The sequence below is a fragment of the Calliopsis andreniformis genome, chromosome 4 (genome assembly GCF_051401765.1).
Source record: "Calliopsis andreniformis isolate RMS-2024a chromosome 4, iyCalAndr_principal, whole genome shotgun sequence".
Classification (NCBI taxonomy): Eukaryota; Metazoa; Arthropoda; class Insecta; order Hymenoptera; family Andrenidae; genus Calliopsis; species Calliopsis andreniformis.
In genome coordinates this window covers 13,822,654-13,846,556 of record NC_135065.1, presented here as the reverse complement: position 1 = coordinate 13,846,556, position 23,903 = coordinate 13,822,654, and the positions used below count along the sequence as shown (strand labels likewise).

Here is a 23,903-nt window from a genome sequence, read left to right as displayed (position 1 = left end):
GTAATTTTATACATTCGTATTCCACTTTCATGCATATATAATTGCTTTTATGTAATACTATTTTGTATCGTTAGAAAAAACTGTAAATCTTTATTTAATGTTGACAAACACTAGCTTAAACAACATTCAATAATATGTATTAATTGCTTGAATATCGGTATAAATGAATATAATTCAGCGTAAACATATCTATTACACCGAAAAAAGAATATGTGAAACAGAGTACATTATATTCTTTCTATTTACAGCTTCCAGTATATACGTTTGCTTTAGAGTTAATTTTATATTTACTTATTCAATTTTATATTTTCTAATTGTCATTAAAAGATTCACGAATATACAAGCTGACTTTTATCTTTTTCTTCAAAAATTCTTTTGTTTTATAGATGTATAACTAGACGTTTTAAGTATTGACTGTATTCACAATTTTGTAACGTTGTTGAAAAATGTCGTAAATGCTTAAAAAAAGAACATCTTAAAAGTATATCTTCAAACTATTCAACCTAAAATGGAATTTGTTAATATGGAAATAGTTTCATCAAATATTCTCCCACAATCTCTTTCTTTCGTATTATAAAATCTGGAGTAAAAAGTAAATCATTTTAAAAACATTGTCAAATCTCGAAATTAGAGTTCCTCCTTAAATTTCACATCATTATTGTAACATTTACAAGACTGTTTAGGTTGCAGCACTTCTTCCATGTTATTCAGTACCTTAACTTTACTCTTTAAGCGTTTACTCCATTCCTAAAATGTAAAAAAATATGTTACTATATGACATATATTTAAAAAAATAAATGAAGTTGAATCTATTTAATTTTGATTGAAATTCTTTACATGAAATAAGACTGTGTGATAACATAACACGTCACGTGGTAGTAAATTGTCCCTTGCAAATTGTCTAGCGGACTTAGCGATTTTTAACGCTATTGTGTCATGTTCCTTAGCCCATCTGATTTTTTCAACAAGATCCGTTAAGTCACTTTTCACAGATATATAATGTTTTCCAGGTATAAGATCATTGTAAAAGTGTTCATAATATTTTGATTTCTGTTTCAACACCAAAGAATCACCAGCAAGTAGATATGGAAATCGGTATGCAGCTACTGAACCATCAATATTCAATTGGTACTTGTACTATAAAGATATTAGTAACATGTCAGTTTTTGTTTTCCCCAGAATTAAAATTCCATGATATATGTATTTATCCATTTTACCTTGAAAAACTGAAATAAAGATACATGGCTTTGCCCAGGGCCATATTTATCCATTTCATCTTTGAAGAAGAAAAAATTGGTAATTGAAACGTTAAACAAATCTGGATATTGTCTTGAAATATCTATTAGATCAAGTCGCTCTCTGCGAGAGTCACGACCACGCCAAAATACTTTTTCTATCTTTTCCTTCCATGGTACATCTGTATTACCTTGTACAGATAGCATATCTAACATTACCCTATTCATGTACAGTGTCCCACAATATATAATTGCTTACAATATTATACATAATTCTTTCAATATAATTGCTAAAAAATTTATTAAATTGTTACCTTCCCATTGCCTCTAAAGACGATTCTGTAATGTCATAACTAGGCATAACAATATCCTTTGTATCAAAGGAGCCACACCACGAAAAAATAGGATAAGTTTTGCTTCCTTTTGGTACTAGTGGCCAATCACCCAAGTTCACAAAGAATTCAATATTTGGTAAAACAACTTTACGGGTAATAGATAACAAGATAGAATCCATAAATATTTTGAAGCCCACATATTTACCGTAACATTCCCTAAAAATCTTAACCCACCCAGTTTAATTCTGCTGCAGTTGACAAATGTATAAGAAAGTACAGTAATACTTACTTTATTAGATTTAATTAGATAGTGACAGAGACTGATACTTCCTGGTTTATCATATACTTTTATAATATCTTGTCTAATTTCATCAAAATCTACATTTGAGAAATCAGAGAGATCATGATGTATTTGCGTATAATTTTTGGAACAATCCAGATTTTCCAACCAATTGTTAATAGAGGGATCTGGGCAATAACATTCATCTTCATAAACAGGACCTAAATAGAAGAATTAGATTTTTTACTATTAAACATAAAATCAAAAATATTTATGTAACATTTTTTCTAAATAATATGATACCTTTAAATTCCAGTACAGGTAAATGATAATGTTTTACTTTTATGTTTAATTTCAAATTGAAACACGTATTATGTAATTTGTATCTAATGATAAAACTTCCATCCTTGCAATCCAAAATTTGTGTCCATATATGACATGCATGATCTGTTGTAGTTTTACCTTGGATCTGAGCAGTGACCACATCTTTCCCAGGTGATTCTGTTAAACTTAAAAATATTTTTAATCATTTTTTACCAGTGGTAAAATACAAGAAAATATAAAAAATTAAAATTGTTACGATTATATATAATTAAACTTTACATATTACTGTATAATAGAAATTTCTGTATACATATAAAATAAAGAAAAACATACTTTCTTCCTTCTGAATCAATAAGTTGTAAAAAAATATATCTTGCTCGCATTGTTATTTTATCTGGTCTTAATCCTGGACCCCATATTATTGTTTTCGATGGATCTATTTCAACATTTTCTCCTAGTTGACAAATTATTAGTACGAAAAATAGTATAAACGTCATCTTCTTTGATCACAATTCCTTTCAATTAGTAAATGGATATACACAAAGCTTTTTAAATTTGATTGAGCTACTCGACACCACAAGTGTTGTGAAAAATTAAAAAATAACAATGGCTTCTCGTTTGAAATGATCTAGAACCTTTTCGTATGCGAATAATTATATTTTCAAAAGATAGATAGATTAAGTAAATGTAATCGGTAAAAAATAAATAGCGAGAAATAATGAAATAAAATATTGAAATATTATTAATGGTGATTTCCGCAGCTACTTGAACATAAAATTAATACGTACGTGTATTATGTCGTTTCATGAGAACCAACATAATATTTGATAGAGATACATCATCTCGAGCATTACATACAGTTAGAGAAACTAGGTTATCTTTGTTTACAAGGATTATAATAAATATTCATGCTACTTGCATTTTATAGGATAATTGTCTAAAATGCGTACAGCGAATGCATATATCCGTTCTGTGATGGAGAAATGTCAAATTCGTTGTACGCGAAATTCGGGTATTTCTAAAATCGTCAGAATCGCTGGAAAGTGATACCAAAGAATCATGATTCTCGATCACCTAAGATAATAACAATTTTTCTTTTCCTTGAAAATCGAAATATTGAAAATAGTGTAACTGTTCGATAGTAAAACTGTTCGTTTTCGGGAAATATCTTTAAGGTAAAATGGAATGTAAGATCGATGACTTACCGGATGTCTTGCTAGAATACATTTTGAGTTTGATTCCACCTTACAAAGATCTTCAAGAATGTAAGCTTGTATCCAAGAGGTGGTTTCATGCTACCAAAAGTATGTTGATTTCATTTACTTTCGATAAATTTAATCTTTATTCCTTAATGATTTTATTATATGCAACAAAATTCTTTTTTCCATGATAGATGTAATACAGCACAGTAAAGCTCATTTTCATAAATCTGTGGCTTATGGTACATTACTTTGGAGTCCATGGCCATCTACACATTGGATGCCTACAATAGGAAAAAGACATTCACATTCTGCTTGTACTTATAAAAATTCCATGTATGTCTTTGGTGGATGTACTGCTACATGTACAACATTCAATGATTTATGGCGATTAGATTTGGATACAAGGACTTGGGTCAGATTGATCACTATGGGAAGTTATCCATCTCCCAAAGCTTGTGCTACTATGTTGTATTACAAGAAGAGCTTCATTTTATTTGGAGGATGGTCTTATCCATCACCTTATCCTTTACACCAAGTACATAGAATTAAAGTTGCTGAAAAAAGAAACAATAGCAATTTAAAAAACTAATACATTCTGTTTTTAGCAATGGAAATTGTTCAATGAGCTACATGTCTATTCCATAGACACCAATAAGTGGATTGCTATAAATACATTAGAAACACCTCCACCTACCTCAGCACATTCAGCATCAATTCACAAAAATTGTATGATTGTTTTTGGTGGTATAAGTAATGGATATAGGTAATATATATTAAGACACTGACTTTTAACTTGGTTTGTACATTTGATTTAATAACAACACCATAATATTATTTTGAGGCAGATCCAATGACATATGGTGTTTAAATTTGGATTCATATAGTTGGCACAAACAAGCTACATCAAATTTAAAACCACAACCACGCTATGGTCAATCTCAGATTGAATTGGGAGATAATCATCTTCTTGTACTAGGTAAGATTTCTCAATTGTGTTTTTTATTACAAAATATTTTATAAATTTAAATATGCAAAAATTAGGAGGTTGTACTGGGCCTAATATTGCTATGAATGATGCTTGGTTGCTAAAAATGGAAGGAACAGCTTGGACATGGAGAAAAGTGAACATGCATAACACAGAATGGGCACCAACACGTATTTGGTGTCACCAAGCTTGTAAGGTGGGAAATTATGTTATTGTTCTCAGTATAAATAAAGGACAGAAGAAAACGAATGATGTAAATGCGTTAAAAAAGGTTACTTGCCAAAGAACAACTTCATCAAGAACATATGACCCAGCTCCCTTACACGAAAGGTTGGAATAATTAATTATTATCTATTAATAATTTTTATAAATTTACAAATACATTATTCCTTTTTTGTAGACAAGGAAATGTGTCTAATATTAATAGAGATGTAAACGTTAATGGTCGACACGGATCATTTTCTAGAGCACCTGTGCAAAATGCACATTCTTCATCTTATGCTCCAAACTTTACAAAAAATGTAACATTATGCAATGATAATGTTTTAAGTATGGCTGCTTTTCGTGATGAGCCGGCCCGTAATGGCTCGAATAGTAATCGGCAGCGTCAATTAGAATCTCTCCGAAGAATGGAGGAAAGAATTAGAAATCGACGAACACAATCGAAAACTGTAAAAAAAACAGGAAACACGTTGTCCATATTTGTTTTGGATATTACGAATGTTTTGTGTGACGAGTGCACAGCCTCATGGATACCTTTAAAGCACAATAATCAGTCCGGTCCCGACGAAAGAATACTCTACTCGCTAGTAGCAGGTCGAGGTGAACTAATTGTATTTGGAGGTATTAGTAAGGAACAAACAACGTCTTTGCAAAGTCATCCTGACATGGACGAATCCGAAGTTTATAATGATCTCCACTTCATAAATCCGCCACGATATGTCATTTAATATCTAGTACTAATAAATTTCTCTGTTCAATGACGGATGTTTTTGTTCCATTATGATTGTGTTGACTTTACTTGTACAAGGATGTACGAATGTTAGTTTTTAAATAATCTATATAATTACAAATCTTAAGTTTTCATTAGGAAATTATTTATTTACATATTTTGCACGCGTTGTAAATTAATCCTCTTCACCATCGACTGTTTTTAAACTACCAAACACCTGTGACGGAATAGTTTGTTTTTCAATGGGTATATCTGAAAGTAAATGCAGAAATTATAAGACAAAACGTGATATATATATGTTGCTATAAAAGATGTCCAAAACGATTTATAAAAACATTAAATGTGATAAAATATAATAAAAAACATAAGTGTGTTATTATAGAGTTTATATTACCTTCTTCTTCAATGTCAGCTTCGGTGTCGTTCACATCATCTATATCAATGTCAATTTCATCCGGATTGTTCACTTGTGATTCTGGTTTACCATCTTTTTCCGTTATACCTCGTACGAATTTAATACTATCCTTGTATGCAGCGACATTATCTATAGAATCGTATCATTAAATTAGTATCTAATATGAATAGTATAATTTGAACGCAAGATTAATTACCTCCACTTGGCGTTTTACTATCTAAAAGGCGCATTGCATCTACTGGCACATCAGGCGGTGGATTTGACGCGTTATTTAACATCTGAGCAGACATCATGTTCACTTGAGTATTATACATAGCTTGTACACTTCGCTTGATGCGGAGCATTTCGCGCATCGTATCTTCGTTTCCATGTCGGACTTCAAATTCTTTCCATATTTGCCAGAAATTCGATGTTACCTAGATAAGGTACAATTATTAGACATGAGAATTATACTTAGACTATGTCGGTAAGCGACGTATCGTACTCTTGGATCGCAGATTTGACTACAATGTGCGTATATCGCTCGAGCTCTGTCGACTTCTCCCAACTTGGTTTCCATTTCTGCAAACCGCAAACACATTTCCCTTGTATTTTCCTCATTGAGTACTTCTATAGCCTTCTCGTATATTTGTCGTGTTTTTGGAACACCATATATGTCTGCTGCTTTCTTTATATATATGTTAAACATCTGTAACATTGGAGATATTAATTTTCCTTTTTTTATATTATTTTAAAATAGAAAACGTACCTCAAATCGTTCTTCAGGAAGAACAGCACTCGTTGCTCGTTCGTACACAGACATGGCGTGCCTGGCTAGACCGTGTTCTTCTTCTAATTTTGCGTATAACAAATACAAGGCTGCAAACATATAGAACAGTAAGTATTTCTCATACTTATTCCAAATTAGATATTAAGGTACAATACCTTTAGCATACTTTGGAGGACAGTGTTCCAAACACTGTTCAAATAAATCTCGAGTTCGTTCTAATTTCGTACCACCATAACGATTTAAGAATTTTGTAAGATACGTATTCCATATATCGTAAACGTTGGGCCATTTGAAAAGAGCAATTCCTTTTTCATACGCCTGTTAAAAATATTTAAGCATGATTTGAATTGAAAATCTATTAAATTTTTATAAAAATATACAATAGCATTTTACATACTCTGAAAGCTTCTTCAAAATATTTATTTTCTTCTAAGAAGAGACCATAGTTAATAATGATTTGCGGTGTGGCAATTTTTAGATCTATGATTTTATCATATACAGCCTTGCATGTCTATATAGACAAAAAATCCAACGATTATTGTTATATTATAAATATAAAATTGTATAAGAAGAATTACACCTTTTTATGACTTACTTTAAATGTACCAAAACTTTCTTCTAAATCGGCGTACATGGACCAGACTTTCAAAGACTTGTATAATCTCATTTGCACGGTTTCCGTTTCATCATGATAAGCTACTTTGCGAAATGGCATGGCAGTAGCACGGTGCATGAGCTTCAAAGCATCTTTATAATTTCTATCATAATACATCAATAAAAAAGATCATATAAGTCATGCTATTTTTAATTGAAAGGAAAGAGAATAAAAGATACAATACCCATGTCGAATTTCCATTTCTGCCCATTCACACCACACAGATGCAAGATCGTCGACTTTGGTATAAGGAACATGAGTTGCTTTTTCAAAAACTACTCTCGCATCTTCTATTTGGCCGTTTTCTTCATAAAATTTTCCAAATGCAACCCATAAAGTATGTAATTTACCTACTGCTAAGTGTGGTTGTACAGTTTGCACAGCTTCCGTATAGGTATTAATGATCTGAAAGCACGTTAATAAGTAAAGTAACAAAACTTTTCTCCAGAAAACTGGAAGAAAATTGTTTTTACCTCGTGCGGTTGTCCTTCATAAAGCATCACTCTTTTATGCCATTCTTGCACATTATGAGGATTTTGTCTAAGTAATACAGAATTAAGTAATAATAATCGCCTTTCCATTAAATGTTCAAATCGTGCTAATCTCAATTCCAAATCTATGTCGTCTATAAATATTAAAAAATAAATAATTATAGATTGTATGAAGCCTTAATAAATATATATTTGCATTCATACCATCATCAGTAGGATTTCTTGCAGCATCTTCCATACGCTTACTAAGGCTAAGTTCCTCAAATTGTGCATAAGCATCAAATACTTGTGTGAAGTCTCTAACAGTAGTGACAGTCTGTATTGCTTCTTCATAAATATCTCTTGCCTATCAAGGATTAAAATACAGATATTACTTCTTTTTTGTTTATATTTGTCTGCAATGAGGAATATATTAATACCCGTTCAAATAAACCACTGCGAACATAATAGTCTGCTAAAGAATTCCAAAGAGGACCCAATTGATCAGTATAACGTCTTAGACCACCTCTAATAATGGCATCTACATTAAGAGATTTTATCTTGGAAGGATTTTTTGATATTAAATCACATAGTTCATTCCATAACTGATGATTGGATTTTCCATGTTTTGACACAAAATCATCTTGATTCACAATTTGTGCCAGCTTCACAGCTGCTTCATCAAGTCTTCCAATTGATATCAGGTACTCTATATACTCTTCTGTATCTTCTGGAGCTAACTAGAAACAAAGAATCTATTGTAACTACACACAGTTAAATCAATAAAAACTTAAAATATTAAATACCTTGAGATATCTCCTAAAAACTCTAATAGCAGTTTCATATACATTATGTTTCTTCAAAAATTCAATGTATAGTGGCCATATGCGATGATGCTGTGTAATAGGAAGAGCCCTAAGTGCCCTGTCAAAAACTTGGCGAGTTCTTGTGATGTAACATTGTTCTGTCATTAAAGTACAATAATCCATCCAGATTCTAGGCATCTTATGCATAAAGACAAGGGCACGCTCAAAAGCATTATTTACATCCTCATAAAGAGGGTCTGTTATGCACCTTCCTTTCAGTTGACTCACACGTTGACGTAAATAATTGTACCATAATTTGTAACTAATAAATAATAAAGTCATCAGTATTTTTTAAAACTATTTAAAAAAAAAATAGTAAATGCCTACCTTCCGGGAAGCTCCTTTAATGCTCGTTCATACACGATGTTTAAATTACTACTCTTTGTACCTTTCAAATGATCTATATAACGTTGCCAATGTTTTACAGAATAGGGATTTCTTAGAATTTCTTCCTCGTATGGTAAATCTTCTTCATTCTACGTAACAAAAATTTGTGAAAGATAATTATTGTGCCCAAGAGAATAAGGTTAGCCATAAGAGATATACTCACAAAAACATATAAATTTCCCTCCAGATCTTTGCGTTCTAGCATCGTTAAAAATATTATTAAACACTGTACAGTTTATTCAACTCAATTCCAATAAGTAAATAAGCGCATATAAAATCAAACATTACATCGATAGGTTAGCTACTGCTACAATACAGTTTGATGCAATTTGTTCCAACCGCGCTGTATCAAGGCGGTATTTCATTGATCGTATATGCAGTATACAACATAGAATATAACTTCACTGAGATCTAATAGCGAATGTATCTATTCGTTAATAGAGTCATTTAGAAATTCACTAATAAAGTTATTGAAGAATTAGGATGTAAGTATACAAATATTTTATATATTTTAAAAATATATTGACTTCTTCAGATCCTAAGGGCGTTACTGCTTTCAATATGCTTTAAGATTAAAGTGGTAAAAGGTATAAAAAGATTACTCCGTTTAGAAAAAATTTAGGATAAAGGTGTTCACCTGAAAATCAAGTTGTACAACCTGTTTACCTCGTTCTTGGAGGAGACACTGGAGTGTGACAGCTGTCATGTCAAGTCTTTGATCGTGATTGATACTTATTAATGTAAACAATTCAATCAATGCACCTATCGTCGTAGCGGCAGAATATCTGGTGGTGTTTACATTCAAATTCTATACGACTTAATTACACTTATACTGTTCTTATAAATAAACACTGTAAAGGATGACAATGGGCGATGAGACTCCAGTTACATCACTGGTTCTTCCTGTCATCTTAAGACCAATATTAATGAAGGTACTTAAAATTGAGTAAATGAACATTTTTTAGCTTAAATAAAAATCGATCTATTTCTATATATTTCATTGATCCATTGTTTATGCAGTTAGAAAGACAAAATGTATTAGCTGCTCAAACTTTACGCACAGCTCTTTTGAAAGCTGAAAATTCTCATCCAGGCATTACACATGATTTAATTCTGGGTATAATAAGACGAGCAGAATTGAATCTTGATATGAATGAAAGTGTTCTGAGACTACAAGGAGCAGCTTCTGATTATGATGGTATAGTTTCATAATAACTGAGTAAAATATTAATAACTAATACTAATTCTAAAAAAAATATTTGTTTTTCTTTTATCCACAGTTGTAGAATATAGATCAACCCGATCTGAAGATGCTTTTCAAGAATTAAATCGTAAATCAACTTCATTAAAAAGAATACTTAGCCGGATACCTGATGAAATAACAGATCGTAAAACTTTCCTGGAAACAATAAAGTATTTATATTGCACTTATATATTTTATTTATTGTAGAATATTTTGTAACATAATTTGTTAATATTTATGTTTACTTCAGAGAAATTGCAAGTGCAATAAAGAAACTCCTAGATGCAGTAAATGAAGTCACTACATTCATACGTGGCTCTACAGGAAAGCAGGCATTAGATCAGAGGAAAAGAGAATTTGTTAAATATAGTAAAAGATTTAGTAATACATTAAAAGAGTATTTTAAAGAAGGACAGTAAGTATTCTTTTTACAAATAACATTTGAACACTCTCAAATAGAAAACTTTTTATTAAAATTCATCACTGTTTCAGAGCTAATGCTGTATTTGTGAGTGCACTATACTTAATACACCAAACAAATATGATAATGCTTACAGTGAAAGAAAAATGTGAGTAATGAATAGTCATATGAGAAGTTAAGAGGTATACATGATACTTTTGAAATAACAAAACTATTTGCAACTACCATAAAGCATAAAATATTCTAATTTTATCCATTTTGTTATGTATTTGATAAAAGTATTTAAATATCATTTAATGTAAATTATATAGTGTCATTGTTTTATATGTATTAAATTGTTATAACAGTATGCAGATAAATTCGTAAATATATAGAGCATGAAATTCTAATGAAGAATATAAATGTTGTATTCAATATGTTATTGCTGTTAATACATACACGAAATAAAAGTTTTAATTTAAAGAGAACTACAGAAAAGGAAAAGTATTTATTCCTAAGGAAGACTGAAAATTTTAAATGAGCAAGTCATTTCTCCAAATGTATAAGAAATAAAAATTACTTTATTGATAACAAATGTACACAAATGTGTTGCATTTCCCATGTGGAAAATTGAATGGTTTGGCTATCTACATCCTCATTGTATTAACAATGACAATGAATAACAGTAAGGATTAATGGTAATTATTGTAATGAATATACTGGAAGATAAACAAGTCTTCAAGCACGTTTGCTGTCTGAAAATGCTCGTACAATACTGCCAACACCACTGATATTGTATACCTTTTCATGCCAGATTAATAAATGACTACTGCTACCCTCTGTTGGAATTTCAAATCCTCGATAAATATATTTCATTAGAACATCCATTAAGTCTCTGTCCAATTGTGCTAAGCAATCATCCATTTGATTGGACTTTATACTTAAAAGAACCTTTAGTGTTAAATTTCGTGCATTATCCTGTAATATTTATAAAATGTTTATTTTGTAAAATAAAGTCACATCCGAATATATTTAGCACCACTAAAATAATATCACAATGTCGTAGAATAATCATTCTGCATATAATATTGAGGTTACCTTTACTTGTTGATTTTTACAACCAAGCGGTGCAGATTTTAATACCGATATTAATGCTTCGGCATTCTTACCCTTGAATAAATGTTAAGGAAAAAATAATGAAATGCGACAAAAGACTATAATACGATATTTATACACCAATGTAAAGCATGTGGAAAGGATATTGGCTAAGAAGTGTCAAAACTTCGTTTTCGTCTGGACCAGTAGGACCTCCTAATCCTCCGTCAGCGTCTTCTTCTTTGAAATTATTATCACTGTATTGATCAACGTCAATTTTTCGGAATGCAGATGCTGACGAATCTTTTTTGCCGTCGTTCCTTGACATTTTGCCTGTGCTTCACGTTTCACCGCGATCACGCCCGGCTTATCAACTAACGCTTCAAAATGAATCTTCATTGGTCTTTAAACATATCTATGTAAGATGCTATTCATCGCACCAACCTTAAAAAACACAGTGCAATTAGAAATTATCATTAAATGTTGATAATAAAATTATTTCATTGCTAATTTGCAATAAAAGCTTGGTACTAAAGAGAAACGTTGCATGACATGCAAAGTTGACTATAGCAAGCACGCTGAAAACATTCACCAATCAGAACTGTAAATTTTTTTTTTAATTTTTTGAAGAACAAATTCATTTATTAATTCATTCGTAATTTCAGGGTGCAAAATAATTGTAGATTCTTTACAATTTATTCTGTAGCAATATCAAGGACCAAAATTGTTTATTTATGAAGAAATACGCATTTTAATCAGACGACTAAAACATGAACAGGAAAATACTATAGCCATCTAGCAGAGGGCGCCTAAACTACAAAATTTGAAAAATCGAAAAAAGCATTTAAATTTTAACAATCTCATTTATGAAAATTAAATTATTCCTCATGCAAACAATATCAAGAGGATCGTAAAAACTATTCGTTATGTATTTAATAGTCATCATTTATTAACTGAAAATGAGAAAAGTACAAAATGCAGAGTAAAATGTTTTGTGTTTCAATAGCGATCTTACTTTATTTTTGTACTTCTAATCTGAGCTTTTATGAAAGACCAGATTTTTGTTATAGATACAAAAGAGTCAGAATGTTTTATGCATTAAAAATTTACTAAAATTAATTAGTTATCTCTAGTTTCTGGTTCTTCGTCGTATGCTGCCATAACTTTTTCCATTATTTCCCAAAGTTTATCCCTCGTTAACTCTTTGCAAAAAACCTGAAAATAATCAATAATTAAGTTTTAAATGGTTTTTAATTAATTCATAACATTTGCATATTTTATTAGGTCTCTCGATTCTCACATTAAACCACGGTTGCTGATCGCACTCGTCCATTAATGGCACTACAACGCCATAAATTTGCAATGCCAAATTGATACAAGCAATTGCTATTAAATTTGGTGGATAATCAAGTATAGCAGGGGAATGATGAAAATCTTGCAAAAGTGACATACTAGTCTTTGCAACAGGATATTTAGACCATTCTTCTTCTCCAAACCATGCTTGTAAGGACCGCAGATAATGTAACATGTACTAAAATATTCTTATTTTAATATTTGGTACAAATCTACAAAAATGTAATACAATAAAAACGTGTTAATATTTACTTTGTGAGGATGTACGGGAGTCACTTGAAATTTTAACATTCGCATAATCAAAAGTTCTGCTTGAACAATTGCATCTCTCATACTCCAGTACTGATCTCCTAGCTCCAATGGTTGAGATCCTCTATGTAATGTGCTATATGACACATTCATTACATCCCTTATTTTTAGATTATCATCTTTTACTTTGCCTGCTAGATAAAGGCATGTGGCAGCAATCAGCTAAAAGATATATATATTTGTATAAATGCTAATAGTAAAAAAATAAATTTGAATAAATTGATATTATTTACATAATTGTCGTAACCTCCTGGTGCAGCTTCCTTTATAAACCTGTGATATAAAGTTGCAGCTGTAGCAATAGTTAATGGATGAGCCTCTAGCTTTAAACCTAAGATATTAAGAATAGTTGGAATTAGCTTTTAAATTTAGATTTGCTACCATACAAAATTAAAAAGATATTTACCACATTCAAATATAAATCGTGAAACAGTAAAACTGTCACTACTTTTTGTATAATCAATGGTGATACTCTTCTGCAAAGTATTTCTCTTTTCTCGTTGCATGGCTAACACATCAATAACATCTTTCATTTTGGAACTGTAAATGCATAATACATTGTTCACTTCATTAAATGAAAAACATTAAATTATATTTTCTTATAAGTTTGTTGCATTAACAGAGCTTGATCGACGGAACTTTCATTGATTTTCATTGCTCCTTTATTTTATCCTCTGCTTACAAAACAAATGAATATGTAGTTCACAATATAAATGAAAATCAACAATTAAATACACCAACGACAAAACTAACAATAATTAAAGTATAACTCTAGAAAATCGTTCGAAAAAAGAAATGTATTATTTATCATTGAGAAGATAACATTTATAAATCATGAACCGATGTATCGCTACGCAATAGTTCCAAAGAATGTCTTAAACCAATTCTTATTCCTTTTGAAGTGAAATTACCTTAATGTTTCTGTGCTGGTGGGTTCTGTTGGATTCATTTTGTTAATCCTATAATCACGTTTGTCTATAAAAAAATTGTTTATCGTGTTACAGGTTACGACAACAATATAAATATTTCCACGCACCGCAAGTACCGCGACACTACCAACATTATAATATATTTGTCCCAAAAAAAGATTTCAGTGTTGCGCTAAACTTAAAGTAACTATGCTGTAAAAAATATGTCCAGAATTGCTTTATCGTTTACATTTGCAGATGTAAATGCATGTTTATTTTATGCATATAACATGGATATGTATGCCTGATCAACTCAATACATAAATTTGATAATCATTCTTTTCGGTATGCTATCTGAATGCTCGATTACTATTAATATAATTTATGTAGATGTAATTAAATGATGAGTTCGCAACACAAGTTCATTATTCTTTGATCTATCGGAAAATGCCACTGAAAGATATAAAAGTTTTAGAATTAGCTGGCCTTGCACCAGGCCCTTTTTGTGGAATGATATTGGCGGAATTCGGTGCATCGGTTATCAAAGTAGATAAGGTATTATTAAAATACACGTATTTATTAAATATAATTGCAATGTTTTAACAGCATATTGATTACTTTCCCACAGGTTAATGTATTTCAAAATATTAAAGATCCTCTTGGTCATGGAAAGAGATCAATTGCATTGAATTTAAAAACAGAAAATGGTATTGCAATATTTAAAAAGTTAAGTGATCAAAGCGATGTGCTTATAGATCCTTACAGAGCTGGTTCGTATTTGTTAATGATAAGCATATTTATTTCTTAAAAATATTTTAATTATGGCAATAACATTGATGCAACAGGTATTATGGAGAAATTAAATCTAGGACCAAAGGACCTTATGGAAACAAATAAAAGACTAATATATGCTAGATTAACAGGATTTGGCCAAAAGGGACCTTATGCTAATATGGCTGGTCATGATATTAATTATTTAGGTTTATCTGGTAATGTTAATTTAAATTTTGAATAAGGAGGTTTGCGATTACTCTATCTTTATATATTTATTATATTAGAGATACTTTTGTAGGTTTATTGTCCTTATTTGGCCGGCATGATCAGAAACCTACTCCTCCAGTGAATCTAGCTGCAGATTTTGGTGGTGGTGGATTAATGTGTGCCTTTGGAATAATTTTAGCATTATTTGAGAGAAGTAACAGCAATGTTGGTCAAGTGGTTGATATTTCAATGGTAGATGGAACAGCTTATTTGGGTAGTTGGTTGTTTAGATCTCAAAATATCCCTGGTTTGTGGGGAAACCCACGTGGTGAAAATATGTGAGTATTCTGGTTATATTGAAATTTATACATTAAATCATTAGATTGTATTTGATGCATTTTTTAACAGATTAGACACAGGATCACATTTTTATGATACTTATGAAACAAAAGATAACAAGTATATGTGTGTTGGAGCATTGGAGCCACAATTTTATGAAACATTTTTGAGAAAGCTTGGCTTATCAGAGGATGAAATGCCACAATTTAATAAATTTAGAGAAAATCGTGAAAAATTAAAACAAATATTTAAACAAAAAAGTCAAAGTGAATGGTGTGCAATATTTGATGGTACAGATAGCTGTGTAACACCAGTGTTAGACTTAAAGGATGTTGCACTCCATGCACACAATAAGGAAAGGAATACATTCACCATTCTTAAAAACAAGTTAGTAGTCCCAAATCCATCTCCACATTTATCTCGTACACCTGGAAAGTCTAAGGTGTTTCAAAAGAATCCAGAACTTGGTGAGCATACAACAGAAATACTTACAGAATTAAATTTTGATTCTACCGAAATTAATAATTTAATATCAACTGGAATTGTTAGTCAAGGAATGCAACGTTCTATGCTTTAAACATAATCATTTGTTTATTGTTATATTTTTTATGTGCAATATAAAGTAAGAATGGTTTTATACACAAACTACAATCAAAAGAATTGAGAATGTTATTTGAATATATTTTTGAAAAATAATTTTAAGATTTTACCAGATAAAAAGCCCAATAGAGTAACTTTTGTCAATTGCTTAAAAATTTGAATAACATAACTTAATGACAGCCACAACTATTAATAACCATATTCTTATATTTCTTTAGTACAACATTACTATCATCAAGAAAATAAAGTACTGATATAGCTGACAGCTTTGTAGGTGCACAACATGGTTTTGGTACTTCATTGGGTTTCATGAGATGTACTAATGTTTGTACAATAGCATGATTAGTTGCATTCATACGAATATTCAGTGGAAAATTGCATTCTCCACTGCAATAATAAGCATCATATCCTTCTGGGGCTATAATCCAATCTTGCCATTGAAGATCTTTGAAACTGATGTATAAAGTTTTCATACTGCATGTTCTTTTTCTTTTTTGAATTGGAAGATTAACATAAGGATTATCTTGTATTTTTATACTATTCAATTCTTGATTTGTTTGTTTGACGTTCTTTTTTTGTCTGTGCAATATTTCACGATTACTGTAATGGCTAGAACTTTTAAAAAAACCAACGAGAAATGGTTGCTTATCGGGAATTCCCAAAACACCAATAATTCCTATATCATCTGGTCTCATAATATGGTTTGTGTAATTTGCATGATGCACTGCTAAAAACAAACCTCGATTTTCCTTTGGATGAGTAACCCAATATTCCAAAGCTTGACTAATATTTAAAATTATCCAACCCTCCTTGCCCACTGTAGTGTTAGCTGAATTTATGTAATGTTTAACACGCCCTCCGTCTTTTGTTCGTGCTACTCTATATATCGCTACAGTGTAGACTTCATCAGATTTAAAGCTTTTATTCAAGCTCTGGTATAATCGGAGCTCAGCCGCAATAATTTGTTCTCCTCGTGGCACTTCCGAGACGTCAAACCAAATCCTTTTTCCACGATTAATTTTAGATGCATTGCCTGAGTGTGGATTATGAGCTCCAAATGTCATAATTAGGTCACTCTGATCGATAATATTGATATCATAGATACTTAAACTGAATTCTTCTGCATTTGTATACTTTTCCTGAGTTAGTTTATCTTTATCATTAGACACTACATTTGTATAAATACTTAAAAGAAATTTTGGTGCTGATCGTTTTACTAACAAAGCTCTGCGCGTGATCCTCTTTGGCCTTTCAGATAATCCAAGAATATTTAACAATTTATGTTCCATATCTCGTTTCTGTCTATGATTAGCAATTTTATGAAATACTGTTTGATCAACTCCATTATCTATATATAAACCACTTGACCTTTCAGAAGTTACAAAAAATATTACTAGAAAAAACAACGTTGCGATTAGGATGTATTTTCTGTGCATTTCGTTCTTTTATACTAACTAAATTTCCAGGAACTTCTGCTTGAACATGATATAGGTCGTGAAACATTCCTTACATGAAGCAATGTTTCAGGCAATGTAAGACCATCATTGGTAGATGTGTTTGTATACAAACAATTAACCATGGTTCTCTGCTAGTCTATAATGTAAATAACATATTTCACAATCTTTGAGAAAATTTAATTCACGGGTGTAATAGTAGAGGCTTTGGCCTTTAGAATGAGACCAGGCTGATCTCCCTGCGATTTTTTTTGGCGCAGTTACAGAAGCTCAAAGATTGACTACTTTTTCGGGCTCTGGAGCATTGAGTAATTGCGAGGCTGGAGGCTCACTTTTCATTCAGAGCGCGATATCTCAGCGAAAAAAAATCGCAGAGAGCTCGCCGAGGTCTCGTTCGAAAGGGGAGGGTTCAGACTTTAATCTACCCCTTGAAAAAGTCGTGACAAAAATTTATCAAGCTCTTGACAGACGATTGAATTTGGAAAACTTTCGGAGAAAAACCACCTTCTTTTTCTCGGCATGTCGTGGGGTAGAGAATTTTTTACCGCTATGTTCACCTCAGGAGTGTTATAGTAGAGGTTTCACTCTATAGAATAAGATCATTCTTACCGTCTTACGATTGGTTTTCACAAAATTACAGCATCTCAAATGTTGTTAATTTTTTGATACAAAATTAGTGGTACTTTTATTTCGTTGCGAAGTGTAGAATGTTTGATTTAACTGTTGCTATTGCACAAATTGCAAAGTATAGACAACTCTGTGAAAGTTTTTGAACTAAGATGATGTATTCAATAAATTGTTGCTGTAAAAAAAAAAAAAAAAAAAAACAAGTATAAAATTTAGTAGCAGAATCAGAAATATATAATAGCAGTGTACAATTTTATTATAAATATTGAATGTTTGTTACAATCTATGTCAACAAGTATGAAGAATATTTATTCAGCTTTGTTAGTTAGGTTGTAGTTGCAGTGCTCGCACAGGTTGATCCCAAAGATCCTTTTCTAAGAGGAGCTGCACATGCAGGTTTTATTGATAGTAAAGATCCAAATAAAACGTGTTGAATGACAGGAAACTTTGCTAAAACCTAATATGAAAAAATAAGAATGTTCAAATTATTTTACTTTACTGCATTTACATTGATAAAAAATAATCAGTTTTTTACCTCAGCTCTGTACATTTTAATAAGACCACTATTTACTTTAACCCATGAAGAAACTGCGCTAACATTCCATAACTGATTTGAATGTTCAGCAAATGGACCTATTTTTACCTGAAGTAATATTCAGAGTATAAGAAATTAACAGTGTTGTTTCTTTCATGAATATGTTTTATATGTGTGTATCTACCTTTGAAATAAATTCAATGCAACCAAGGAACATGTATTGCTTACTGAATGTTTCGACAATGTCTTGCTCAACAAAGTGACGAGGTTCTAAGCGAGGGTGTCCTAAAACAATTATACAATATTTACACATTTCTATACTCACTTCTTATTTAGTATAAGAAAAAATAGAATTGAAAAGCTACCAATTAATTGAGAACTTCCCCATATGAAAGGAACAAATTGGTAGTCATCTAAGCTCCAGACACCATGACTACCTGCTGGTTCCATTCGATAAGTTAACTGTAATCTGCGTACTAATTCAAGGTATCTTTGCAAAAATAAATTTCACTTCAATGTACGTAAATGTACAAGACGATAGACATGTTATATTGCATGTAAAATAAGCTTATTACCTATTAAATATCTTTACAACTACAGCAGCTTTGTCATCCTGTTTAAAAGCACCAATTTTAAACATACAACATAAAAACATCAAAAATGCCATTTCATGGCCAGTGCCATAATCTATACGTGTTGGATTACCAAAACTTTCATACAAATACTGTACTATCTCTGGAACAGCTCTATGTAGCTCTTCTGGTAATACTTTCTGTAGTTCTGTTACTCCATTCTGTAATAATTATAAATATATTAATAAATCCTCCAACTCTTTAGATAAATACAATGTATATTTACCTGTTGTAGCTTTTCATGCCATATTTTAAATGATTTGTTACCAAAACGTTGAGGTTGTTCAGTGGGAGGTATTTGTGTTATCCATTCATCAAATTCATTGAGCATTCCCACAACATTATCTATTGCAGGACTTTGAAAACAATCAACATTCAATGCCTTTCCTTGTACCGAGTCATTTAAGGCCAATATAAATCCTAAATATTCCTACAAAAATACTTATGCAGAAACATGATACGCTGATTTTAACGAAAATAAAAAAATTCAAATACTTACGAAATACGCTTCCGACTTCATCCAAACATTCATATCCGCCGGCACTTTAATCGACTTTTTTGGAATGATAAATTCATGATCGTCAGCTAAAATATTATATGCAAAATTTTATCTCACTATTCTGATTAATGTTGCTATCATTATGTTGCATACGTACGTAGCACTGAAGATTCTTTAACAGACTCTTTCGAAGTTGACATGATAAGTAGTGGTTCACAATATTCAGTTTGGATTCATTGAAAATCAGTAACTCTGATCGCCACAAAAAAAAAAACAGAATATCCTTAAATCACGTAAAATATGCAGTACTACGAAACATTTGAATTACGTGTAGTAGATACTGCTGTGCATTGAAGTTCACTTTACAATTATTTTGTAAACTTGTGAGGGTGATGTTTACGAATATATATGTAAAATTAACTATTAGACCACTGAATTAAAACAGGAACCAAATGATAAAACATTGATTATACCCCCCCACAAATCGATTCTCTCTCGCGACAAAGTTTCTCGAAGTCAAAATCTACAAAGACGCATGATCCATGATCCATGATCATATAAATTGACGAAGATGCGTACCTTTTATTTATGTACCAAAGAGGTACGAACATGATAAGTAGAACCAATCATATAACTCGAAAAGTTTCTAACAAATAGGGAATTCGTAGATTTCAGTTATGGAATAATTGGATTTTTTCCCTAGATTTTTTTCTTCATTCGTATACGAAAATGCGATAGTGCGGTGGAACGTTGTTTCACAAATAGTATGTCAGTATGTCCTTTCTTAGAGAATGAGTATGAATGCTTATACGTGTTATTTTCATTGCGTTTGTAAACTATTTTACATAAAATAATTTAAATTAGATCGAAGAGAAACACTGGATGATGGGAAAATAAATATTATATTTTCAGTATTATAATATCTATAAACAACAGGTTTGAAATTCACATTTTACGTATTAAATTTTCATGCGTAGATTAGATATTTTAATGGTGTTTAGATTGCAGGCATGAGTTATTCCCATGAACAAATCGAAGAAAAGCGTCAGTTGGCGCTTCAGCGAAAACAAGCACAAATTAATAAAAGTGCGCCAAATTTTGCAAGGCCAGGAAGTAGTATTCCTTCTACCAGTTGTAGCATTCTGTCTGATCAAAATAAGTCGTTTAATGCAAATAATTCGCTTAAACATAGAAGAAAGCAAAATCAAGAATTTAAGAGAAACTATTCATCAAATAAGCCAAAACAACGTTTTAATCCTATTGACTCACAGAATTTTTTTGGTCAAAAATCACGTATAATAGCAAAATGTTATATGATCAGTGATAATAGATTTGTGTTGGAAACATCATCATATTTTCCACCCCTTATAGAATCATTAAAGACGATAACAAGCAAATCATATGGTAAAGTATTTTTATATAAAATTTGAAAATGCTGATTGAAGACAATATGTATGTTATTTTCTTGTTATAGATATAAAAACTAAACTCTGGAGTTTCAACTTAAAAGATTATGAGATTTTAATGGAGAAACTTGTTTGTTTTAAGTCTGAAATACAAACAGTAGGATTACCAAGAAATGTTCTTCAAGTATTTCACTAAAATATTGTAGCTTACATCTGACTGCTTTGCAGATCCTACATTTTTCTCCTTCTTTTCAGATATTCAGAAACAGTGATACATCTGATCATATCAATATAGACATGGATTTGTCAACAATTGATCCTCAGTTATTAGACAGTTTAATGCCCTTCCAACGTGAAGGAATATGGTAAATGATATTGCTAATTTTTCTTAATGTTTTTCAATTTCTTTTTCATAGTAGAGAACTTAAGTATATTTGTTCCTTCAGCTATGGAATATCTAAAAATGGTCGTTGTATGATTGCTGATGACATGGGTTTAGGAAAGACTATTCAAGCATTAGGAATTGCTCATTATTTTAGAAAGGACTGGCCTCTTCTCATTATTGTACCATCTTCTGTCAGGTTCAGTAAAAAAGACAGCACTGTTTGATATAATATCTGCAAATGAATATACAGTAATATTTTTGTATACCCATATAAATAATAACTTTTATGTTTTACATTTAGATATCAATGGGCTGAGGCAATCTTCACATTTTTGCCGTCTGTACCCGCCCATTATATTCATCACTTTACAAATGCAAAAGATTTTATTGATGACAATAAAATTGTCATTATATCTTATGATCTCTTAGTGCGAGCTATAAATACATTTCAATGTCGAACTTTTGGCTTCGTTATTGTGGTACATGTTAAAATAAAAACTAAGTCTCTAGACAAAAATTTTACTTTTACTACTTTGTATATTTTAATTAAATTCATTTCATTTATAGGATGAATCTCATGCTTTAAAAAGTGTTAAAACTGCAAGATTTAAGGCTGTACAACGTGTGGTTTCACGAGCATTGCATGTTATTTTACTTACTGGAACACCTGTTTTATCAAGACCCTTAGAACTATATTCACAAATAAATCTTATAATGCCAAATTTTATGGGGTAATTTTTAAATTTTCATTAAGTACTGTATAATATGTACATGAATGCACAGTATTTATGAATTAATTTTAACACAGATATCAGGAATATGGAGTTCGCTATTGTGCAGGAGAAAAAATGGCATTTGGATGGGACTTTTCAGGGTCATCAAATATGCAAGAATTACAGCTGTTATTAAAACATACTTGCGTAATTCGAAGATTAAAAAATAATGTGTTGAATCAACTACCGTCAAAAACGAGGTAAAAGACAAACGTATATGTATCTAGTAATCTAATTTAACTTAATGCAAGCACAAGTATTTATTTGATATGTTATTTAAAATTTAGAGAGGTCATTATGTTAGATCCAGATTTAATAAAAGTGGGTACAAAAGAAATGGTAGAAATGTCTAAGAAATTAGAACGAAAAGTATTGACTGGCGTGGAACGACATACTGCTCTTTTGCAATATTACAATGAATCCAGTTTTGCTAAACAGAGAGCTATATGGTGTGTTGTGTTTGTTCAACAAATTGTATTTCACTTAGTTGTCGTTTGTGTAACATTTCTAGTTAATGTTTCAGCGATTACGTTGAAAAACTATTTAAGGAAAAGCAAAAGTGTCTCATTTTTGCTCATCATCAGAACATTTTAGATGCTATATGCGATGTAGCAGAGTCCATGAATATAAAGTAATTTTATTCTTTTTTACATATGGTATTTAAAAGTATAAAATATGTAGTAACTAATACCATATTCATTTAATTAGGTATGTCAGAATCGATGGAAAAACAAATCCTGAACGTAGAAAGTATCAAGTTGACAAGTTTCAGAATTGTGAGGACTACATAGTGGCAATTCTATCAATCACAGCAGCAAATGCTGGAATTACGTTAACAGCTGCACAACTCGTAGTTTTTGCAGAACTGTTTTGGAATCCCGGAGTATTTATAAAGCCTATTATTTTTTTAAATGATTGTTTAACGTTCAATTATAATTAATAAAAATTTATTTAAATAGATACTTTGCCAAGCAGAGGATAGAGTGCATAGAATTGGTCAAGATGACAAAGTGATTATTCGGTATTTAGTCGCAAAACAAACAGCGGACGATTATCTGTGGCCTTTGATTCAAAGGAAAATGAACGTATTAAATGAAGTCGGACTCGATCAAGATTTTTGTCTTCGAGATATTAGCATTACGAAACATGCATTAAATACTAAGCAAAAAACATTAGATTTCTTCGCATGTAGCCAAAAACAAGATACTGAAGAAGTACAAAATAACGAAAATGATAAAAGTGTGAATAAAAACGTGTTATCAAAAAATGATTATGTTAGTTCAGAGGAACTTAAAGAGTTACTTGAACTTAGTGAAGAAGATTTTAATTTTTGTGATTGGGATGACATGGAGTGATAATCATTACTTGTATTCTTTGATATGCATCGATTATTTATATTTTTAAATGTTTATAAGCGTTATTACTGTTATTGATAATAAAGACTGATATTTTCATAGTGAAAAAATGAATATTGCACTTCTTTTAAAGT

At 31.0% G+C, this 23,903-nt stretch overlaps 9 protein-coding genes and 1 pseudogene across 16 annotated transcripts; 4 read left to right on the top strand and 6 right to left on the bottom strand.

Moving 5' to 3' along the window:
* Window positions 1-32: 32 nt before the first annotated feature.
* On the bottom strand, window positions 33-3,052 carry LOC143178053 (protein O-glucosyltransferase 2). Of its 2 annotated transcripts, XM_076376478.1 has the most exons (8): window positions 2,963-3,052; window positions 2,508-2,628; window positions 2,154-2,359; window positions 1,860-2,071; window positions 1,550-1,794; window positions 1,218-1,455; window positions 838-1,137; window positions 33-747 (listed from the first exon to the last, which is right to left on the bottom strand). In XM_076376478.1, exons 1-8 carry the CDS (start codon window positions 2,991-2,993, stop codon window positions 628-630), a joined length of 1,473 nt encoding a protein of 490 aa, XP_076232593.1. In that variant the 5' UTR covers window positions 2,994-3,052; the 3' UTR covers window positions 33-627. The 2 variants fall into 2 exon arrangements, with proteins under 2 accessions (XP_076232593.1, XP_076232592.1); XM_076376477.1 differs by lacking the exon at window positions 2,963-3,052 and having other exon boundaries at window positions 34-747; window positions 2,508-2,766.
* Fbxo42 (F-box protein 42) lies at window positions 3,046-5,689 on the top strand. Its single transcript, XM_076376476.1, has 6 exons — window positions 3,046-3,478; window positions 3,568-3,911; window positions 3,982-4,139; window positions 4,222-4,352; window positions 4,418-4,691; window positions 4,762-5,689. Exons 1-6 carry the CDS (start codon window positions 3,355-3,357, stop codon window positions 5,309-5,311), a joined length of 1,581 nt encoding a protein of 526 aa, XP_076232591.1. The 5' UTR covers window positions 3,046-3,354; the 3' UTR covers window positions 5,312-5,689.
* Window positions 5,437-9,156, bottom strand: Fand (Pre-mRNA-splicing factor SYF1 fand). Its single transcript, XM_076376475.1, has 15 exons — window positions 9,039-9,156; window positions 8,816-8,964; window positions 8,429-8,750; window positions 8,063-8,362; window positions 7,848-7,989; window positions 7,626-7,777; window positions 7,337-7,557; window positions 7,093-7,255; window positions 6,895-7,008; window positions 6,653-6,815; window positions 6,477-6,586; window positions 6,213-6,416; window positions 5,925-6,144; window positions 5,708-5,857; window positions 5,437-5,565 (listed from the first exon to the last, which is right to left on the bottom strand). Exons 1-15 carry the CDS (start codon window positions 9,078-9,080, stop codon window positions 5,489-5,491), a joined length of 2,529 nt encoding a protein of 842 aa, XP_076232590.1. The 5' UTR covers window positions 9,081-9,156; the 3' UTR covers window positions 5,437-5,488.
* A 113-nt stretch (window positions 9,157-9,269) lies between these two features.
* Ccm3 (programmed cell death protein 10 Ccm3) lies at window positions 9,270-11,358 on the top strand. Of its 2 annotated transcripts, XM_076377204.1 has the most exons (6): window positions 9,270-9,360; window positions 9,498-9,807; window positions 9,896-10,073; window positions 10,156-10,288; window positions 10,369-10,533; window positions 10,611-11,358. In XM_076377204.1, the coding sequence occupies exons 2-6, from the start codon at window positions 9,736-9,738 to the stop codon at window positions 10,693-10,695; spliced, it is 633 nt and encodes a 210-aa protein (XP_076233319.1). In that variant the 5' UTR covers window positions 9,270-9,360; window positions 9,498-9,735; the 3' UTR covers window positions 10,696-11,358. The 2 variants fall into 2 exon arrangements, with proteins under 2 accessions (XP_076233319.1, XP_076233318.1); XM_076377203.1 differs by having other exon boundaries at window positions 9,303-9,807.
* On the bottom strand, window positions 11,080-12,359 carry Arpc5 (Actin-related protein 2/3 complex, subunit 5). Of its 3 annotated transcripts, none has more exons than XM_076377206.1 (4): window positions 12,206-12,359; window positions 11,782-12,057; window positions 11,617-11,690; window positions 11,080-11,496 (listed from the first exon to the last, which is right to left on the bottom strand). In XM_076377206.1, the coding sequence occupies exons 2-4, from the start codon at window positions 11,939-11,941 to the stop codon at window positions 11,257-11,259; spliced, it is 474 nt and encodes a 157-aa protein (XP_076233321.1). In that variant the 5' UTR covers window positions 11,942-12,057; window positions 12,206-12,359; the 3' UTR covers window positions 11,080-11,256. The 3 variants fall into 3 exon arrangements, with proteins under 3 accessions (XP_076233321.1, XP_076233323.1, XP_076233322.1); XM_076377208.1 differs by lacking the exon at window positions 12,206-12,359 and adding an exon at window positions 12,058-12,176 and having other exon boundaries at window positions 11,782-11,987; XM_076377207.1 differs by lacking the exon at window positions 12,206-12,359 and adding an exon at window positions 12,058-12,154 and having other exon boundaries at window positions 11,782-11,993.
* A 167-nt stretch (window positions 12,360-12,526) lies between these two features.
* Window positions 12,527-14,321, bottom strand: Koko (cyclin Q). Of its 2 annotated transcripts, none has more exons than XM_076377201.1 (6): window positions 14,187-14,321; window positions 13,682-13,815; window positions 13,509-13,606; window positions 13,219-13,437; window positions 12,914-13,144; window positions 12,527-12,828 (listed from the first exon to the last, which is right to left on the bottom strand). In XM_076377201.1, the coding sequence occupies exons 1-6, from the start codon at window positions 14,222-14,224 to the stop codon at window positions 12,733-12,735; spliced, it is 816 nt and encodes a 271-aa protein (XP_076233316.1). In that variant the 5' UTR covers window positions 14,225-14,321; the 3' UTR covers window positions 12,527-12,732. The 2 variants fall into 2 exon arrangements, with proteins under 2 accessions (XP_076233316.1, XP_076233317.1); XM_076377202.1 differs by having other exon boundaries at window positions 13,682-13,949; window positions 14,187-14,318.
* A 57-nt stretch (window positions 14,322-14,378) lies between these two features.
* Window positions 14,379-16,217, top strand: Amacr (Alpha-methylacyl-CoA racemase). 3 transcript variants are annotated; one of them, XM_076377198.1, is made up of 6 exons: window positions 14,379-14,528; window positions 14,653-14,738; window positions 14,812-14,953; window positions 15,029-15,172; window positions 15,256-15,502; window positions 15,573-16,217. In XM_076377198.1, exons 2-6 carry the CDS (start codon window positions 14,694-14,696, stop codon window positions 16,078-16,080), a joined length of 1,086 nt encoding a protein of 361 aa, XP_076233313.1. In that variant the 5' UTR covers window positions 14,379-14,528; window positions 14,653-14,693; the 3' UTR covers window positions 16,081-16,217. The 3 variants fall into 3 exon arrangements, with proteins under 3 accessions (XP_076233313.1, XP_076233314.1, XP_076233312.1); XM_076377199.1 differs by having other exon boundaries at window positions 14,644-14,738; XM_076377197.1 differs by having other exon boundaries at window positions 14,379-14,738.
* LOC143178550 (protein 60A pseudogene) lies at window positions 16,155-17,682 on the bottom strand (annotated as a pseudogene).
* Window positions 17,683-18,415: 733 nt separating this feature from the next.
* Window positions 18,416-20,364, bottom strand: LOC143178488 (serine/threonine-protein phosphatase 2A activator). Its single transcript, XM_076377200.1, has 8 exons — window positions 20,008-20,364; window positions 19,851-19,936; window positions 19,578-19,781; window positions 19,295-19,512; window positions 19,085-19,209; window positions 18,904-19,004; window positions 18,720-18,827; window positions 18,416-18,641 (listed from the first exon to the last, which is right to left on the bottom strand). The coding sequence occupies exons 1-8, from the start codon at window positions 20,048-20,050 to the stop codon at window positions 18,510-18,512; spliced, it is 1,017 nt and encodes a 338-aa protein (XP_076233315.1). The 5' UTR covers window positions 20,051-20,364; the 3' UTR covers window positions 18,416-18,509.
* Window positions 20,365-20,641: 277 nt separating this feature from the next.
* On the top strand, window positions 20,642-23,887 carry Marcal1 (SWI/SNF-related matrix-associated actin-dependent regulator of chromatin subfamily A-like protein 1). Its single transcript, XM_076375932.1, has 12 exons — window positions 20,642-20,786; window positions 20,859-21,254; window positions 21,325-21,440; window positions 21,512-21,621; window positions 21,703-21,837; window positions 21,943-22,120; window positions 22,209-22,372; window positions 22,450-22,614; window positions 22,702-22,863; window positions 22,938-23,045; window positions 23,123-23,297; window positions 23,374-23,887. Exons 2-12 carry the CDS (start codon window positions 20,861-20,863, stop codon window positions 23,767-23,769), a joined length of 2,103 nt encoding a protein of 700 aa, XP_076232047.1. The 5' UTR covers window positions 20,642-20,786; window positions 20,859-20,860; the 3' UTR covers window positions 23,770-23,887.
* The last annotated feature ends 16 nt before the right edge of the window (window positions 23,888-23,903 follow it).

Coding starts and splice junctions, on each gene's coding strand:
- LOC143178053 (XM_076376477.1), bottom strand. CDS start 2,671: ATGACGTTTATACTATTTTTCGTACTAATAATTTGTCAACTAGGAGAA. Junction 2,072..2,153: donor ACCTGTACTGGAATTTAAAG/GTATCATATTAT, acceptor TCTTCTATTTAG/GTCCTGTTTATGAAGATGAA. Junction 748..837: donor ATCACACAGTCTTATTTCAT/GTAAAGAATTTC, acceptor TTTACATTTTAG/GAATGGAGTAAACGCTTAAA.
- Fbxo42 (XM_076376476.1), top strand. CDS start 3,355: ATGGAATGTAAGATCGATGACTTACCGGATGTCTTGCTAGAATACATT. Junction 3,479..3,567: donor GTGGTTTCATGCTACCAAAA/GTATGTTGATTT, acceptor TTTCCATGATAG/ATGTAATACAGCACAGTAAA. Junction 4,140..4,221: donor GGTATAAGTAATGGATATAG/GTAATATATATT, acceptor ATTTTGAGGCAG/ATCCAATGACATATGGTGTT.
- Fand (XM_076376475.1), bottom strand. CDS start 9,080: ATGCTAGAACGCAAAGATCTGGAGGGAAATTTATATGTTTTT. Junction 8,965..9,038: donor AGGGAAATTTATATGTTTTT/GTGAGTATATCT, acceptor TTTGTTACGTAG/AATGAAGAAGATTTACCATA. Junction 6,145..6,212: donor GTCAAATCTGCGATCCAAGA/GTACGATACGTC, acceptor TACCTTATCTAG/GTAACATCGAATTTCTGGCA.
- Ccm3 (XM_076377204.1), top strand. CDS start 9,736: ATGACAATGGGCGATGAGACTCCAGTTACATCACTGGTTCTTCCTGTC. Junction 10,289..10,368: donor ACTTTCCTGGAAACAATAAA/GTATTTATATTG, acceptor TGTTTACTTCAG/AGAAATTGCAAGTGCAATAA. Junction 10,534..10,610: donor GAGTATTTTAAAGAAGGACA/GTAAGTATTCTT, acceptor TCACTGTTTCAG/AGCTAATGCTGTATTTGTGA.
- Arpc5 (XM_076377206.1), bottom strand. CDS start 11,941: ATGTCAAGGAACGACGGCAAAAAAGATTCGTCAGCATCTGCATTCCGA. Junction 11,691..11,781: donor AGTTTTGACACTTCTTAGCC/AATATCCTTTCC, acceptor AACATTTATTCA/AGGGTAAGAATGCCGAAGCA. Junction 11,497..11,616: donor GTAAAAATCAACAAGTAAAG/GTAACCTCAATA, acceptor TAAATATTACAG/GATAATGCACGAAATTTAAC.
- Koko (XM_076377201.1), bottom strand. CDS start 14,224: ATGAATCCAACAGAACCCACCAGCACAGAAACATTAAG. Junction 13,607..13,681: donor ACGATTTATATTTGAATGTG/GTAAATATCTTT, acceptor TTAATATCTTAG/GTTTAAAGCTAGAGGCTCAT. Junction 13,438..13,508: donor CAGGAGGTTACGACAATTAT/GTAAATAATATC, acceptor TATATCTTTTAG/CTGATTGCTGCCACATGCCT.
- Amacr (XM_076377197.1), top strand. CDS start 14,631: ATGCCACTGAAAGATATAAAAGTTTTAGAATTAGCTGGCCTTGCACCA. Junction 14,954..15,028: donor TATAGATCCTTACAGAGCTG/GTTCGTATTTGT, acceptor TTGATGCAACAG/GTATTATGGAGAAATTAAAT. Junction 15,503..15,572: donor AACCCACGTGGTGAAAATAT/GTGAGTATTCTG, acceptor ATTTTTTAACAG/ATTAGACACAGGATCACATT.
- LOC143178488 (XM_076377200.1), bottom strand. CDS start 20,050: ATGTCAACTTCGAAAGAGTCTGTTAAAGAATCTTCAGTGCTAC. Junction 19,005..19,084: donor GGGAAGTTCTCAATTAATTG/GTAGCTTTTCAA, acceptor TAATTGTTTTAG/GACACCCTCGCTTAGAACCT. Junction 18,642..18,719: donor TTAAAATGTACAGAGCTGAG/GTAAAAAACTGA, acceptor TTTTCATATTAG/GTTTTAGCAAAGTTTCCTGT.
- Marcal1 (XM_076375932.1), top strand. CDS start 20,861: ATGAGTTATTCCCATGAACAAATCGAAGAAAAGCGTCAGTTGGCGCTT. Junction 22,121..22,208: donor CTTTTGGCTTCGTTATTGTG/GTACATGTTAAA, acceptor TTTCATTTATAG/GATGAATCTCATGCTTTAAA. Junction 22,615..22,701: donor CAACTACCGTCAAAAACGAG/GTAAAAGACAAA, acceptor TTTAAAATTTAG/AGAGGTCATTATGTTAGATC.